Source organism: Erinaceus europaeus, chromosome 5 (assembly GCF_950295315.1).
Source record: "Erinaceus europaeus chromosome 5, mEriEur2.1, whole genome shotgun sequence".
Lineage (NCBI taxonomy): Eukaryota > Metazoa > Chordata > Mammalia > Eulipotyphla > Erinaceidae > Erinaceus > Erinaceus europaeus.
In genome coordinates, this window is record NC_080166.1 from 111,937,725 (window position 1) to 111,954,613 (window position 16,889).

General features: G+C 35.2%; 1 protein-coding gene across 7 annotated transcripts in view; it reads right to left on the bottom strand.

Moving 5' to 3' along the window:
• Positions 1 to 16,889, bottom strand: part of SCEL (sciellin) — a 120,611-nt gene that overhangs the window by 26,057 nt on the left and 77,665 nt on the right. For all 7 annotated transcript variants that reach the window (XM_060191608.1, XM_060191601.1, XM_060191603.1 and 4 more), the window contains 9 exons: positions 16,732 to 16,791; positions 16,387 to 16,446; positions 15,649 to 15,708; positions 14,265 to 14,324; positions 6,883 to 6,942; positions 5,419 to 5,478; positions 4,022 to 4,081; positions 3,595 to 3,645; positions 618 to 680 (listed from right to left, as the gene is read on the bottom strand). In XM_060191608.1, coding sequence (XP_060047591.1) covers positions 618 to 680; positions 3,595 to 3,645; positions 4,022 to 4,081; positions 5,419 to 5,478; positions 6,883 to 6,942; positions 14,265 to 14,324; positions 15,649 to 15,708; positions 16,387 to 16,446; positions 16,732 to 16,791 — 534 coding nt within the window. The remainder of the gene's footprint in view (positions 1 to 617; positions 681 to 3,594; positions 3,646 to 4,021; positions 4,082 to 5,418; positions 5,479 to 6,882; positions 6,943 to 14,264; positions 14,325 to 15,648; positions 15,709 to 16,386; positions 16,447 to 16,731; positions 16,792 to 16,889) is intronic.

The window sequence follows — 16,889 nt, forward strand, 5'->3', positions numbered from 1 at the left end:
AAGCATTATATATATATACACATATATTAAAATAAGTTTGTAATGATAAAAAATATTCATATCAGCAGAGACAAAAAATGATTCTCAGCATGTTACAAATACTACTTAAAGAATATTCAAACTTTAGATTCATAACTTTTCCAGGAGGAACAAATCATCTATGAAACTGAATTCCAGAATTGCCTTGACTACCAAAATCACTCTTCTAAAATAAAGTAAATGCTATTATTGGTGATGAGTTTAATGAAGTGTCTTTTATAAAAAAAAACTCTAATTAGCTATCATTAATAAGTATTAATCAGCTTTAGGCACAGAAATATTAACAAGTACAAAAAAAACACACATTCAAACATTGTATGGATTAGCTAAGTTCCTACCTCATCATTCTCTAAAAATTGCTTTGCTTAAAGCTAAAAGAAGTGAAGTCACTACTTTTTTTCTTCTTTTTTTAGATACCTCTCTTGGTAGTAACAAACTGGTTTGTTTTCAAGGACCAACAGTAATGGTGATGATTTTTAAAGGCATACTCAATTTACCCATGAGATGATTATAATTAGTTTATATCACATTGGGTTTAGTTAAGAAAACATCACAAATAAGTAACATCCTTCTCTTACCCAGCCACGGTTTTGACAGCTTTGGGGCTTACATTAATAAGTTCATCAAGACCTTGGTCACAGCTAAAACAAAATAAAGCAATAGGTCAAATTCCATTGGTAATAAAATTTTTTTTTAATTTTTAAAAAGGATTGTGTTTATTTTGATAAGTGAGAGACCAGATCACAGCTCTGGCATATGGTGGTGCCAAGAGTTAAATCTGTCACCTCTGAGGCCTCCAACATTAAACTCTGTGTACAACTTCTCTATCTTCCCAGTCTCAGCAAAATTTATGACCAACATTTCCCTTTTAACATCTGTAATTCATTCAATGGGATCCTAAAGAAGCAGTAAATTTATTCATTTTCTACTTTGAGAATAGTTATCCTTGTTAAGGTCTCAAAGCAGTCTAATGGGATAGATATCACCAACCATATTTCATACATAAAGAAATTGAACATCACGGGACTGGGTGGTGGTGCACTTAGTTGAGTGCACATGGTATTGTGCTCTAGGACTTGAGCTCAATTCCTCAGTTCATACCTTTAGGAGGAGGGAAGCTGTGCTGCAGGTGTCTCTCTGTCTCTCTCCCACTCTATCACCCTGCTCCTCTTTCACTTCTTTGTTTATATCCAAATAAATGAATATATATTTTTTTAAGTTGAGCTTCTAAAAAGTTAAGATACTACATGAGATCAGGTGACTATGAAATGAAGGAGTTGTGAACTAGGATTGAAGTCATGGAAACTAAAACCTAAAATCCTTATTTCTTCCTGCTACCACCCCTCTCTACATTCACAATAATTCCTTACTTATATGTGTGCAATACTTTTACCAACACTATCTTCATAATAGTCCTGAGAAAACTTGGAGTTACTTTGGTGTTTCTTAATTCCTGTGTATGAGATCTTAACTTCTCAAAATTCAACATAATGCAAGAGTATTATAATTAAGGATGCTGCCAGTTTTCTCAGGAGTCATCTAAAAGTTAATTTTGGGTTTGTGAAAGAGTAGAAAACCAAAACTCTTTGGCTTATTATGGTTTATGGATTTAGGGTAGTGATTTAGTTAATGTTTTACATTTGACAGTAAATACAATAGTTTATACATAACATTTCTAAGTTTTGTACATAACAATACAAGTCAAATTGAATTTTCAACTTACAATTATACAGATTAACTTCAATATTAAATATAAAAATAAAATACATAAAAACAATCATGAAAAAACTTTTTGTCATTACTACACAACACAAATCAATTTAATTTCACTTTATGTCTCTTTTCAAAAATGTCCTAAGTCCCCACATCTAATCTTTGACAAAGGTGCCCAGACTATTAAATGGGGAAAGCATAGTCTCTTCAACAAATGGTGTTGGAAAAAATGGGTTGAAACATGCAGAAGAATGAAACTGAACCACTATATTTCACCAAATACAAAAATAAATTCCAAGTGGATCAAGGACTTGGATGTTAGACTACAAACTATCAGATACTTAGAGGAAATATTGGCAGAACTCTTTTCCGCATAAATTTTAAAGACATCTTCAACGAAACAAATCCAATTACAAAGAAGACTAAGGCAAGCATAATCCTGTGGGACTACATCAAATTAAAAGCTTCTGTACAGCTAAAGAAACTACTACCCAAACCAAGAGACCCCTCACAGAATGGGAGAAAATCTTTACATGCCATACATCAGACAAGAGGCTAATAACCAGAATATATAAAGAACTTACAAATTTCAACAACAAGACAACAAATAACCCCATCCAAAAATGGGGGGAGGACTTGGACAGAATATTCACCACAGAAGAGATCCAAAAGGCCGAGAAACACATGAAAAAATGCTCCAAGTCTCTGATTGTCAGAGAAATGCAAATAAAGACAACAATGAGATACCATTTCACTCCTGTGAGAATGTCATACATCAGAAAAGGTAACAGCAGCAAATGCTAGAGAGGTTGTGGGGTCAAAGGAACCCTCCTACACTGCTGGTGGGAATGTAATTTGATCCAACCTCTGTGGAGAACAGTCTGGAAAACTCTCAGAAGGCTAGAAATGGACCTACCCTATGATCCTGCAGTTCCTTTCCTGGGAATATATCCTAAGGAACCCAACACACCCATCCAAAAAGATCTGTGTACACATATGTTTTTGGCAGCACAATTTGTAATAGCCAAAACCTGGAAGCAACCCAGGTGTCCAACAACAGATGAGTGGCTGAGCAAGTTGTGATATATATATATATATATAATGGAATACTACTCAGCTATAAAAACGATGACTTTACCATTTTCAGCTGATCTTGGGTGGACCTTGAAAAATTCATGTTAAGTGAAATAAGTCAGAAACAGAAGGATGAATATGGGATGATCTCACTCTCAGGCAGAAGTTGAAAAACAAGATCAGAAAAGAAAACACAAGTAGAACCTGAACTGGAATTGCATATTGCACCAAAGTAAAAGACTCTGGGTTGGGTGGGTGGAGAGAATACAGATCCAAGAAGGATGACAGAGGACCTAGTGGGGATTGTATTGTTATATGGAAAACTGGGAAATGTTATGCATGTACAAACTATTGTATTTACTGTTGAATGTAAAACATTAATTCCCCAATAAAAAATTCAAAAAGTCCTAAGTCAAATAGTTAATTTTTTGGCATAACTAGATTGTTCATCAAACTTAAACAATTTTTCTTATTAATTAATTAATTATATTGCTATCATGGTTATCACTGGGGCTCATACAAATCCGCTGCTCCTGTCAGCCATTTTTTTTTCCGTCTTAATTTGATAGGACAGAAAGAAAGAGGAGGAGGAAATAAAGAGGAAGTGAGAGACAGACACCTGTAGTACTTGCTTAAGCACTTGTGAAGATATCTCCCTGAAGGTAAGGAGTGGGGGCCCAAACCCATGTCTTTAGCATGGCAAAGTGTGCACTTAACCAGGTGCTCCACCAGCTGGCCCCAGAACATTAATGATTTTAACAAACTTACCTTTTATTTACCGAGGGGACCACTTTGATTAAATTTTCCAGTCCTTGGTTCCTAAAAATCGTAAATTTTAATAGTTGGTTAAATCAACCAGAATAAAAATTAATTTGTATAATTTTTCAATCTTAATATTAATTCAAATAATTGCTGCTAATTGAAAACTTTATCGGTAATTGAATCTCCTTTGTAAGTTTATGTAAAAAGAGGTAGCTATTATCAACTCAGGTGTATATGAAGACAATTTAGTTTCTTTTCCATCATCAAACAACAGAATCTCAAGCTTCTCTTCCTTCCTTCCTTTCCTTTCCGTTCCTTCCCCAGAGTCCTTTGTTTTGATGCAATACACCCAACCCAACCCAAATTTTTCTTTATCACTTTTCCTAAGCTGAATGGGGGAAAATAAGACATAAAGGAGCTGCATAAATCTCACCCTTGGTTAGTTATGTTGGTTTCAGGAGTCACTTTGATGAGACTGTCAAGATTTTGATCCCTTTAAATCAGAGACAAAAGATAAAATCACTGGTTAGATTTACATCAGAAGGTTGTAAATTGAAACAAATATTTATTAAAACAGAAATATTTTTATTATGAAGCATTTTACTATAGACATTTAATTAAATATAGATAACCTAAAATAGTTGAAAAATTGGGGGGGAGGGGTTGTGGTGTCACAACCAGAGTGCATATGTTACCATAGATGAAGACCTGGCTTTCATTCCCTGGGCCCCACCTGCAGGGAGGGGAGCGGTTAGGAGAACTGCAGCAGGTGTCTCTCTTTCTCTCTGTTACATAGAAATTATTAGCATTCCAGTTTTAATTGAGGTAAATACAAACGCAGGTTAAATAATTTCCTTACATGTCTAGTTGTAGTAGGAATGGACTTAAAATAATCTGAATTCAGAATGGCTTTTTAAAGCTCTTTTCAGTTTTTGTTAGTGATTAATAGTGGTTTCTGGGATTGTAAGATTACAAGACATAGCTCCACACCACATCTGCCACCAAAGTTCTGAGCTGTCATTTTCCCAATGATAACCACCACAGTTCTCACAAAGTCTTAGAAACAGTCTGTTTTTTATTTATTTTGCAAGTTTATGTGTTTTAGTTCTCTAAATTCCACATGTGAGTGAAACCATCTAATAGTTGTTTTACAACTCCTTACTAAACATAGACTGCTAGTCCTTTCAGAGCATGAACCATTTTACTGAGTGTTAATAATTGAATTAGCATCAGAAATGATAAGAGAGTGGTACAGGAGGTGGTGCAGTGGATAGAGCATCGGACTCTCAAACATGAGGTCCTGAGTTCAATCGCCAGCTCCACATGTACCAGAGTAATGCCTGGCTCTTTCTCTGTTCTTATCATTTCTTTTGAATAAATAAGTAAAATCTTTTAAAAAACAACAAGGGAATATTTAGTTCAAGTTCTTCCCCTTGAGGAGGAGCAAACTGAAGTTCAAATAGGGGAAATGGTCAGTCTCATTTCACATAGTGATAGGCAGAGTCAGAGCCAGACTTAGATCTATGAGTGGCTCTAATTCTCTCTCACCTTTCCAGTGCCATCTTTCTGCTTAAGAAAAATAAACAAATTAAATCAGAAATGTTCTCTATATCTTAGAAAAACAGCTTTGAACCCAATTATTCAAAGGGTGCCTTCAATATAATAGGAATAAATGGGCTAAAAACTTCAATATTTTAGATATAGGATCTTGGTTGTTACATAGTTTTACTTAACTATTGTTTAATTCAGTGTTATTATTAAGTTCGGTTGAAGTGATAATTCAATTTTTTTAAGTATTGCCAAACAGACAAAAAGTATATTAAATCTTACCCTTGCAAATGTTTTCCTATTATTGAATTCACTTTGATGAGACTATCAAGGTCTTTGGAGCTTTAAGAAAGCAAAAACATATAAGTAGAGAAGGAATTAAATCAAGTAAGTATTTAAAGACATATATATTCAAGATGAGCTTACCAACTGTTGAGAGAACTCACTATCGATGCCCTTTAACTTAGAAGAATAAAAATCTGACTGCCATAAGGATGATTGATAGACTTGTTCAGTTTTACAATTATCCTCCAAATTAAGCCATAAAAATTAAGGAAATATTGCATTAAAACTTTATTTAGGAACAATGTAATAATTTGCCAAAATTTCTTATGGGCCCCATGAGTATATCACTCAACACAATAGCTAACGAGGCTATACTTTAATAATAATTTCCACATATAGTGTCTTTTGCTTTAAAAGCATATTTTAGAAAATCAGAGAATAACAATTGCAAGATCATTTTGAAGTGCCCTTCCAATCATTTCCCATGATAAAGCTACACCATCATTAGATTCAGTCACTGAAGAAAATATTCTTAGTGCCAGGAGTGGTGTAAGCAAACACAGAACTACTTTCATGACATGCACATTATCAACAATGAGTGATGCAGATTAAATTCTGTTTTAGTGCAAGGGAAAGAACTGAATGTGGTATCCATCATGGTTTGTTTACTAACCCTGATAGCATCTATTCAGCAATGTGGCACACACAGAATAGTCATGTGCACTAGGAACTAAATAAAACCGTAAGTGGGATGTAAATAAAGAAAATGTACCCAAAGAGGAAGAAAGAAATTATCTGAAGAAACTGTGAGCAATATGAAAAGTTGTCAAAATTATTCCTGCTGAATCATGAGATATTTCTGTGTTTTTATAAAAAATTGTTGTTTTTTTTAATTTGAGAACAGAACACTGATCTGTCATTTTGTGTAATGGAAAGGCTTGAACCTAGGACCTTAAGTCTGAGAGGCATGCACTCTATTGCCAAGTCCCCTCTCCACCTTTTAAGAATATCCTTCTCCTTCTTCTCCTTCGCCTTTTCCTTCTCCTCCTTCTCCTTCTCCTTCTCCTCCTCCTCCTCCCCTTCTTTTTCTCCTTTTTTTTTATTGCCACCTGGGTTACTACTGCTGCAACACCCTCCACACCTTTTAACTACACATTTGTAATCTAGCTGAATTTTAATTTTAAAAACCATTTAAAATTTTAAAAAATAAGATTTATCTATAATTTCACTTGATTTTTAGAACAATCAAGTAACAAAGGTGGAACAGAAATTATGATCCTCATTTTATAACTAAATAAACTTCAACTTAGACAGTTCAAGGTAATTGCTCAAAGGTACCAAGCTGGGAAATAATGAAGTTTAGGCTATTTTATTTCCATTTAAAGATTTTTCAACAGAACTATTTTGCTTAGTGATACAAATAGGGAAGAAAGATATCAATAGATAGGATACTATCCTCACCCTGGGTTCCTTCTGTTTACCACAGGGGTCACATTGATGAGATTTTCAAGACTTTGGCCCCTTTAAAAGACAAATGGAATAATGAGGTTAATAACAGACAGAAAATTATCAAGTGGATGAAACCATCAAAACTCAAAAATAGAGTAAGTACTAGTCAAGGTTATGCTAAATAATTTAAGACTGGAAAAGGTCCATGCTGGGAAAGGTGGTTGTCTTTTCTGTCAGGTCAGCTAAGGCCATGCCTCTCCAAGCCTTTTCTCTTCCTTTATCCTCTTTCTTTCTCTCTCCCTTTCCTTCTTTCTTTCCTTTCTCTCTTTCTTTCTTTATTTATTTCTTCCTTCCTTCCTTCCTTCCTTTCTTCCTTCATTTTTTCTTTCTTTCTTTCTTCCTTCCTTCCTTTCTTCTTTCTTTCTTTCTTCCTTTCTCTCTCTCTCCCCCCTCTTTTTCTTCTGACAGAGACAGGAAGAAATTGAGAGGGAAAGGGATCAAGTTGAAGAGAAACATTTGCAGTAGCAATTTGCTACACAGAGAGTATACTCCACTGTGGGTGGAAGACTGGATCTTGAGAGCAGTTCTCTGCACTTGATAACTTGTGAACTTTACCAGATTTGCTACTGAGCAACCAACCCCACCCCCACCCTGACCCACCCAGGATGATCTGGAAAACATGAATAGAGCAATTACAACCAAAGAAATTGAAGTAGTCATCAAAAGCCTTCCCCACAACAAAAGTCCAGGCCCAGACAGCTTCATAAATTAATTCCATAAAACCTTCGAGTAAGATCTAACACTTCTATTTTTCATATTCTTCCAAAGGTCAAAGATGGAGGAATACTCCCTACCACATTCTGCGAAGCCAACAACTACCCTGATACCAAAAGAAGACAGATACACAACAGCAACAAAAACAAAACAAGAGAGAAAGAAAGAATGAAAGAAAAGAAAATTACAGGTCTGATGATCATAGATACTAAGATACTGAACAAAAGCCTAGCAACCCATTAAAACAATGCATAAAAAGACTGCAAGACATGACTGAGTCAGATTCATCCTAGAGAATGCAAGGATGGTTCAATATATGTAAATAAATAAATGTGTTCCACCTCATTAACAAAAGGAAATCCAAAACCACATGATTATCTCAGTAGATGTAGAGAAAGTCTTTGACAAGATCCAACACCAGTTCATGATCAAATTATTTAAAAGAACAGGGATAGATGGAAAATTCCTCAAACTTGTTGAGTTTATAGGCAGCAAATCTACAACAAACTTAAAGGGCTGCCCACTATCTCCATTGCAGTTCAACATAGTCAACCATAGCATTATATAAGAGAAAGTAATTAAAGGAATACAGATTGGAATAGAAGAAGTTTAACTGTCACTATTTGCAGATGATATGTTAATATAAATAGAAAATCCAAAATAATTTAATGGGAAATTATTAAGCAGTACAGCAAGGTGGCAGGTTACAAAATTAGCATACAAAAATCAGTGACATTCCTTTATACAAACAACAAGCTAGAAGAAGAAAGAAAAATCCAGAAATTGATCTCATTCACCATAGCAGTAAAAAATAATAAAACATCTGGAAATAAACCTAACATGGAAAGTAAAGCAGTCACTATTTAAGAAACTAGAAAGAGATACAAAGAAATGAAAAGGTATCTACTACTCATGGACTGGGAGAATTAACACTGCCAAAATGACTATTATAATTATAGCCATATATAGATTTAATGTAATCTCTATCAAGATACAATCAAGTTTCTTTAAGAGAGTAGAACAAAAACTGCAAATGTTTATCAGGAGACAGAAAGTACTCAGGACTGCGAAAGCAATCCTGAGAGTAAAGGAAGAAGAATGGGGGCATCACACTTCCTAACCTCAAAACATGACAGGACCACTGTAATCATAATTCCCTGGTACTGGAACCACAATAAGCACACAGACAAATGGAATAGAATTGTAATTCCAGAAATAAGCTCCCATACCTTGGGACATCTAAATTTTGACAAGGCAACCCAAAACAACAAATGGAGAAAGATGATTCTATTCAGCAAATGGTGTTGTAAAATTGGGTTGAAACCTACAAAAGGATTAAACTGGATCACCACATTTTACCACATATAAAAGTAAGCTCCAAATGGATAAAATATTTGAGTATTACACCAAAACCATTAGATATGTAGAGGAAAGTACTGGCAGAACTCTTCTCAATGAAAGATTTCAAGACATCTTCAATGACTCGGATTCAACTGGAAAAAAAAATCTACACAAAATTAATGGGGTGATGTCAAATTGAAGAGCTTCTGCACAGCAAAAGCAATCACCACTGAAACAGAGAGACTCCCCATGGAATGGGAGGAAATCTTTACATATCATGCATCAGAAAAAGAGCTAATAAACAAAATACGTAAAGAAATCACCAAAATCAACAATAAAAAATTTGAAAAATGGGGAGAGGACATGGACAGAATCTTTTCCAATGGAGAGATCCAAAGGCCAACAAACATGAAAAAATGCTCAAAATTACTAGTGATCAGAGAGATGCAAGTAAAAACGACAGTGAGAAACTACTTTACATCTGTAAGAATGTCAGACATTAGAACAGATAGAAACACCAGCTGTTGAACAGGCTGTGAGAGGAAAGGAACTTCTCTACATTGCTGGTGGTAATGTAAACTAGTCTAACCCTGGTGGAAAACAATCTTTAGATTTCTCAGAATTTTAGAAACTGACCTATCCTGTGACCTGGCAACTCCTCTCCAGGTACTCAATCCAAAGGAAACAAAGACACTGATATGAAGAGACCTATGCACACCTATATTCATAGCAGCACAATTTGTTACAGCCAAAACTTGGAAGTATTCCAAAAGCCATCATGGATGAATGGGTAAGGAAGTTGTGAAATACTAGGCAGCTATTAATAACGATGATGTCATTTCTTTTGCCATATCTTGGACATAGCTTGAAGGCATCATGCTGAGTGAGATAAGTCAGAAAGAAAAGGACAAATATCAGGTGATTTCACTCATAGGTGGGATTTAGGACTGTAATGGAAAACATAAAGTGAAACTTGGACTGGGTATGGTGTATTGCACCAAAGAAAAAGGTTGGGAAAGGATGAGGATAGTATTATGGGGATATGCCTGTACTGTACTTAATGTATAGATACATTAAATGTGCAAATTTTGTATATGTCAATTATATACCTCAATATAACTTAAAAAATTAAAAGTTTGAGCTCTAAAAAAGGTAACTGTTGAAGTATGTAGGATTTAATCATCTTTAAAAGTTATTGGGATTCAGACAATTCTTTATTCTTGGAGCCACTAGGCTGCTAGCTAATAGTGCATAAGGACACTATTTTGACTCATTCAATGGTGTGTTCTTATCCTTTTTAAGGAGCATTAGACATCTTGTAATAGTCTACTTATACCTCTCATGGGACATTTGAGAAAGCATGGCCTCTTCATGTCAACCCTCTTCATGATCTAGGGTTTTAAAGGCAATTTTGAATAATTCAAATTTTGTAAAATTGATACTAACAGGTTTTCTATTTACAACTCTGGTGAAGAGCAACACAACATTTGTTACAGTCCATGAAAGACAAGCTGGTATCTTTTTCTGGTTTTTATAACTGCATATTAAAACCAAAAATTTTAACAAGTAGTGTTGGCACCAAAGAATGGAAGATTAAAATCAATATAGTTCTGTAGCATAAGATACATTTACTGTGATAAAAAAAACTACACAGTTGCTGGAAATATGCCAACGTTTTATTGTTATCCTTCAGTATATTTTGCTTTAAAACTTAATGCAAATTTGCTTTTTTTAAGCACTTACATGTATTTTCTATATATGCAACACTAGTCAATGCATCTCTGATCTACAGAGTATGCCACATGGGTTAAGAACATTCACAGGAAGGTTTTTCTACAATCTGCTTCTCCATGTGCTATTGGCTCTAAGATCCTATCTCAGTCTCTGAGGTTGACTTTATCTAAGTACAAAGATACAGATACTTAGAAGCAACCAGATGTTGATTCAAGTTTTTGCTTATATCCAGATGTCTGAGAAAATGCATACCCAGATTAAAAGCAGTAACACAAAAATTTAACATTTTTCATGTGGAAGAAAAAAGAAATGGTTAATTTTGAAAGAGACAACCACGGACTCCATAATTTCTCTTGCCGATATTTTTCACCCCTGGTTGGTTTTTGCCTAAGCAAGGTAACAAAGTATGTGATATATGACTACTAGTAGCTGAAAACAAAAACAAAAACAAAAGCATTCCAGGATTCTCTTTCCAGATTAAAAGACTGAAAACACAACAAAGTAAAATATAATACTAAGCATTGTCACTTGTGATTTATAAAATCTGTAGGTTGTGAAACACTTGATTATATTGTAAAGAACTTGATATCTTTTTTTTAAATTATCTTTATTTATTTATTTGGATAGAGACAGCCAGAAATTGAGAAGTAAGGGGGTGATAGAGAGGGAGAGAGACAGAGAGACAACTGCAGCACTGCTTCACCACTTGTGAAGCTTTCCCCCTGCAGGTGGGGGCTGGGGGCTCGAACCCAGGTCTTTGTGCACTGTTACATATGCGCTCAACCAGGTGCGCCACCACCCAGCCCCAGAACTTGATATCTTTAAACTTTTAAATAGTGCATATATCAGTGTAAGGTTATTTACATTTAAAAGTACAAAAAAGCAGTAAAGATGAATTTGTTGACAAATGTAATAAAATAAAAATAATATTTTGAATTAGATTGTGTGATGTAATACCTGATAACCTATATCTAGCATTTAGGCATTCTTGTAGTCAACAAATGGTTATAGAATTTCTTCTATGGACCCTAAATACTAGCATAGATATGAACAGTTCATACAGATTTAGCCTCCATAAAATTTCTATTCTAACTTATGAAGAGCCTGGTAATACACAAATCAAATGTATAAGCAAATATCACAATTCCAGATAACAATTTATGCTGTGGAGAATACTGAAAAGAAAGCCTGGTGCTGGAAGTGCTGGGACTGGGGTGATGATTTATCCCATGGTCAGGAATTCTGTCACTTTGGGAAAGTGACAATTTAGTGGGAAAGTGCTTCCAATGTGGGAGCAATACTTATAGAAGCCTTAAGGCAGGAATGAAGTTGAGTTAGAAAAGAGAGAGGAGAGAGAGAGAGGTGGAGGTAGAGGTAGAGGTAGAGATAGATCAGTTTGGTTGCATTGTATGAACAGGTGTAAGGCAGTTGCTTGGTAGAATCAGATTCTACCTAATGAAAGATAACATTGAAAGCTTTTAAGAAGAAAGGTAGCATTATTTTATTTTCCTTTCTTTTCTCTTCCTTCTTTCTTTCTTTTGTCCTCTTTTTTTCTTTTCTTCTTCTTTTTTGGTTTCATTTCTTGTTTTTACTTGACTGGGCAGAGAGAAATTTAGAGGGGAGGGGAAATAGAGAAGAAGAAAGATAGACACCTGCATTCCTGCTTCACCACTCCTGAGTGTCCTTCCCGCAGGTGGGGTATGAAGGCTCAAGCCCAGGTCCTGCCGCATGGTATTACGTACCCTTATCTGGGTATGTCACTATCCAGATCCCTTACTTTAATCTACTCACTCATTCACTAATTAATTGTTAATTATTTAATTCATTTACAATTAATTAATCAATTCATTGTTGTCCCCAAGGTTTAGCTGCTTTGGGTCAACTTTGCAGAGGAGAAGGAACAGAGAAAGAGAGGGAAAGACACCACAGCAGTGGTTTCCCCAATACACTGCAGATAAGGCTTGAACTTGGATCATGTTTATCAAGTGATAGCAGTCACTTTCCCAGGTAAGTTATCCTGCTGGCTTGTTTTACTTCTAAAAGGTCGATAGAACTTAACTATGCAGCATAAAGGAAAATGTTGTTGGGGCCAGGTAGTAGTGTACCTGGTTAAGCTCACATATTATGGTGTACAGGGACCCAGGTTCAAGCCTCTGGTCCCCACCTGCAGGGGGAAAGCTTCACAAGTGATGAAGCAGGGTTACAGGTGTCTTTCTGTCTCTCTTTCTCTCTATATCCCCATCCCCTCTCAATTTCTCTCTGTATCTATCCAGTAATAAATAGATACAAATGTTAGAAATAAAATAAGAGACAAGAAAACATTCCTAAAAGTTCCCAGGACATGTCTACTTGTTTTTAGGTGTGCACATATACACTGTGCATACCACCTAATATGTACACATTTATATCCATGTAAACATTCATTCATATATACATGAAGCACATAGATACACTTCCACATGTGTACACAAACATAGATGTGTACACATATAGAAGGCCATACACATGCATTTGTACAGATGTACGCACACCCACATGCACCTGCACTCACAGACACTTGTAGGCCCACATATACAAACACTCATGCACACATCTAAAAGCACACAAGCATTTGTGTATGCACACTTGCATGCACAGCCATGCACACTCACACACCAATATGTGAAAAGTAATAGGTAATGATTTGAAATACTGTAATATTAACTGGGAAGAAAAACAGATTTTTTTTTTAGAGTTAAATACTTGAACAGTATCTAAATCATTGAGAAAACACACTTCACCTTATCTTTACTTTTATTAACACTAACTTGCGCCCAGTACAGTCCAAGTATGATAGATCTATGATCCTCAACTTGTAGATGAACATCATGAAGCACAGCACACAGATTTTAAAGCCAGACCTTTCAGATACCCACATTTACCACCTCTCGGTGTCTCCCTGATCCACCCAAGTAGCTAAGGAAATCAATGTTATTTTTCTCAGTCTTTTGGTTGCAAAATCTCCTATTTCTATTACTGGATCACAGCACCTCTGGCCATGCCATGCTGCTGAGAATTGGGCAGCCTGACAGCATAGGCCAGCTTTTCAGATCATCCAGCCCTTGCTCCACTGACTGAGCCTGAAGGCATCAGTGACACATTTTAGAATCAACTAATATCATGTTCTGAATTCACTGAATGGAAAGGGAGTTCAAAGAAAACCACATGGAATTATTTGGTACATTGTTTTCAGCAGCATGCCAAGAAGCTCAGTTTCAAATACATTCCATCTGCTTTTTAAGAAAAGTAAAAGGACATAAGCTCTCCAGCTTTGTTTGACAATTCATGGGTAGGGCAACTCTCCTAACATTATACTTTGTTGAGTTATCCATCTTCAATGTATATCACACAATATATGCATATTATATATGCTACACATACACAACAAATATGTACACAAATATATCCCCACAAACATCTGCATATACTATTTACACATACACATCAATTTCTACACTTATGATACATAAATATTTTTTTACAAAAATACTTGTTAACTATCTTACCTTTTGATATTTTTATTTGTCTCGGGATCCGCATTAATATACCCACTGAAGTCTTGCTTTCTTTGAATAAGAAAATAAGTTTTACTGAATGTCATTAAATAAAATGCTAATCTAGTAAGCAACAATTGAAAATTATGTAGTGAACATCTAAACTTTCTATCAATGTCACTTCCAAAGATCTAAAAGAAAATAAATTCTTTCTTACACCTTAAAGTGGAGACCATTTAAGTATTTATTTGTTAAGAAGAAATATGATTTCTTTTAGATAGACAGAAAGTCAAGAGTGAAAAAGACCACAGCATTGAAGTTTCCTTTAATGTGGTGGGGGTTGGGCTTGAACAGATGGTAAAGCAGTACAATATCCAAGTAAGCTATTTGCTGACCCAAAAACCCGATATATATTTTGTTCTCAAAATGCATTAGTATGCATGTAGCTTATTATTAAGAAAAATCAAATTGGCCTTCAGATATTGTTGCAATACCCTAAATGGGCAACACTTAAGTATATATTCTGATTTTAAATAATAAGAATGATATTAATAATACTTGTGTGTCAATATAAATAAGAAGAAGATAGATATGAACTTCCAGAGTCATGGCCATGAAGTAGCAGCTGCTGAAAGATTACTACAATAATTAACTAGTTAGAGCAATAACAACAACAACAACAACAACAAACACATGACAATTCACAACAATTGTAATTTCCGAAGAAATTCACAAAGGCACAGGTGGGTGCAGGCAGTAAGGGAGACACTCTCAAGACAAAGGCAATAGCTTGAACCAGAAGCCAGTGATGTTTTAGTGGGGGTATGCAGTGGAGCATAGGGTCAACCCCAAGGACGTGGGGAACTTATCAAGAGAAAACCTAATCAAAAACCAAAGTCATGTGGTCTGCTGAGTTAGCAGCAGGCTTCCAGTGGCCAGAGTTGCAAAATGCACAAAGAAGACTCTGTACAGGTTGTGCAGCACTCTGTGGACAGAGTTAAGGCTTATGGAAGAGTCCTACCAAGTCGAGTAAATCAGGTTGAGGAGAGACTATTAGATTTAAAAAACAAAGCCACCACTTTCTCTAAGTTCAAAGGTATTGGAGAGAAAAGGCTTATGAAAATGATATGGAGTCAGTAAGCATTTAATGTCAGCAGAATAGTTACTGCCAACACTTCATTATAATGGCTTTGTTAAATTCTCTGCATCTGCCAAGATTGAATTGGAAAGCTACAATACCATTCTGTGCACAGGTTGGCACAGATAAATGTTTTTAAAGATAACTAAGACAATAATAAATTATTATCATATTAAAAAGGCACATTTAATGAACAACCAAATATAGTTTGCTGCCAATCTAGAGAGGGAGAAAAACAGAGCTCTCATAAATCCTTACCCTTTGTCATTCTTGGTTGTCCTGGGATTTTCTTTAATGAAGCTGCTGCGAGTTTGGTTTCTTTCAAAATAAAAAATAATGAAAGTAACATAAATGAATTTTCTAATACAGCATTGTCAATCTACTACTACAAATTAAACACTTAGTTGCTATCAATTTAGTTATTGATTATTCATTAACTCTTCTAAAGACACAAATAACAATGTGGCTCTTGATCTTTCAAGGCTGTTGCAGGTGTCTCTCTATCACCCCTTTCCCTCTCGATTTCTGGCTGCCTCTATCCAATAAATAAACAAAGCTAATAAAAAATTTTTAAAGAGAGAGAAAGACAGGGAGAAATTGAGAAACAGAGCATCACTCTTGCACATGTGACACGAGATCTTTATTTCATTATAAACAAGATCTATGTTTCTCGTATCATATCGTGTACATATCTAGTTCACAAACTAGCCTGTTGTTCACTAGCTACAACTACTAGTTAGAAGGAAAAAGGAACTTGAAGATCTTTTAGGTCATACTCTTTATTTTATGGAGTAAGGAAGCAGAGGTCCTGAGAGGTTAAGTGACTTGCTCAGAGTTACCTAGACTGAGACTAGTTGGAAATCCAACACCAAATTATGGTTTGGCATGCCATTACCAGCTTGTGTGACTATCATTCTAAGCAAGAGGTCTCCTCCCAGAAATGGTATGGGATTCATCATAAAAATTGTTTAAACTAATTAAAGTCTTAACTCTTACCCTTTGCCATTTTTTTCCAACTGGGAATTTATAAAGACAAGATTTTCAAGACTTTTCGCCCTGTAAAACACAAATAAAGACTGCATACTAAAGCAAAATAGTGTGACAAATTGAAAGGTCAGATACAATAAACATTCTTCATGAATTGCTCATTTATTCATACTGAATGAACATGCAGAAATCCTTCTGGGCAATTATGTCTGAACTAAATCTATAAAACTGAGGAAGCTACCCCATCTGCTAGTATATTTTTATGCCAGAGGATGTTAACTTCCATAGAGCAAATGAAAGAATAAAACATGGCGTCCGGAAGATCATAGTTTCAGACTAGATAGACACACTTACCTTTTCTCAGTTTTCTCTGCCTTATGACTTGCTCTGAAGAGACCATCAAGACCTTGATTTCTTTAAATATATTTAACAAAAAACCTCATTAGTGGTAGTGACAGATACTTGACTCTATAGAAACACAGATTAGTTCACATTTAAGATAGGTAATAGAA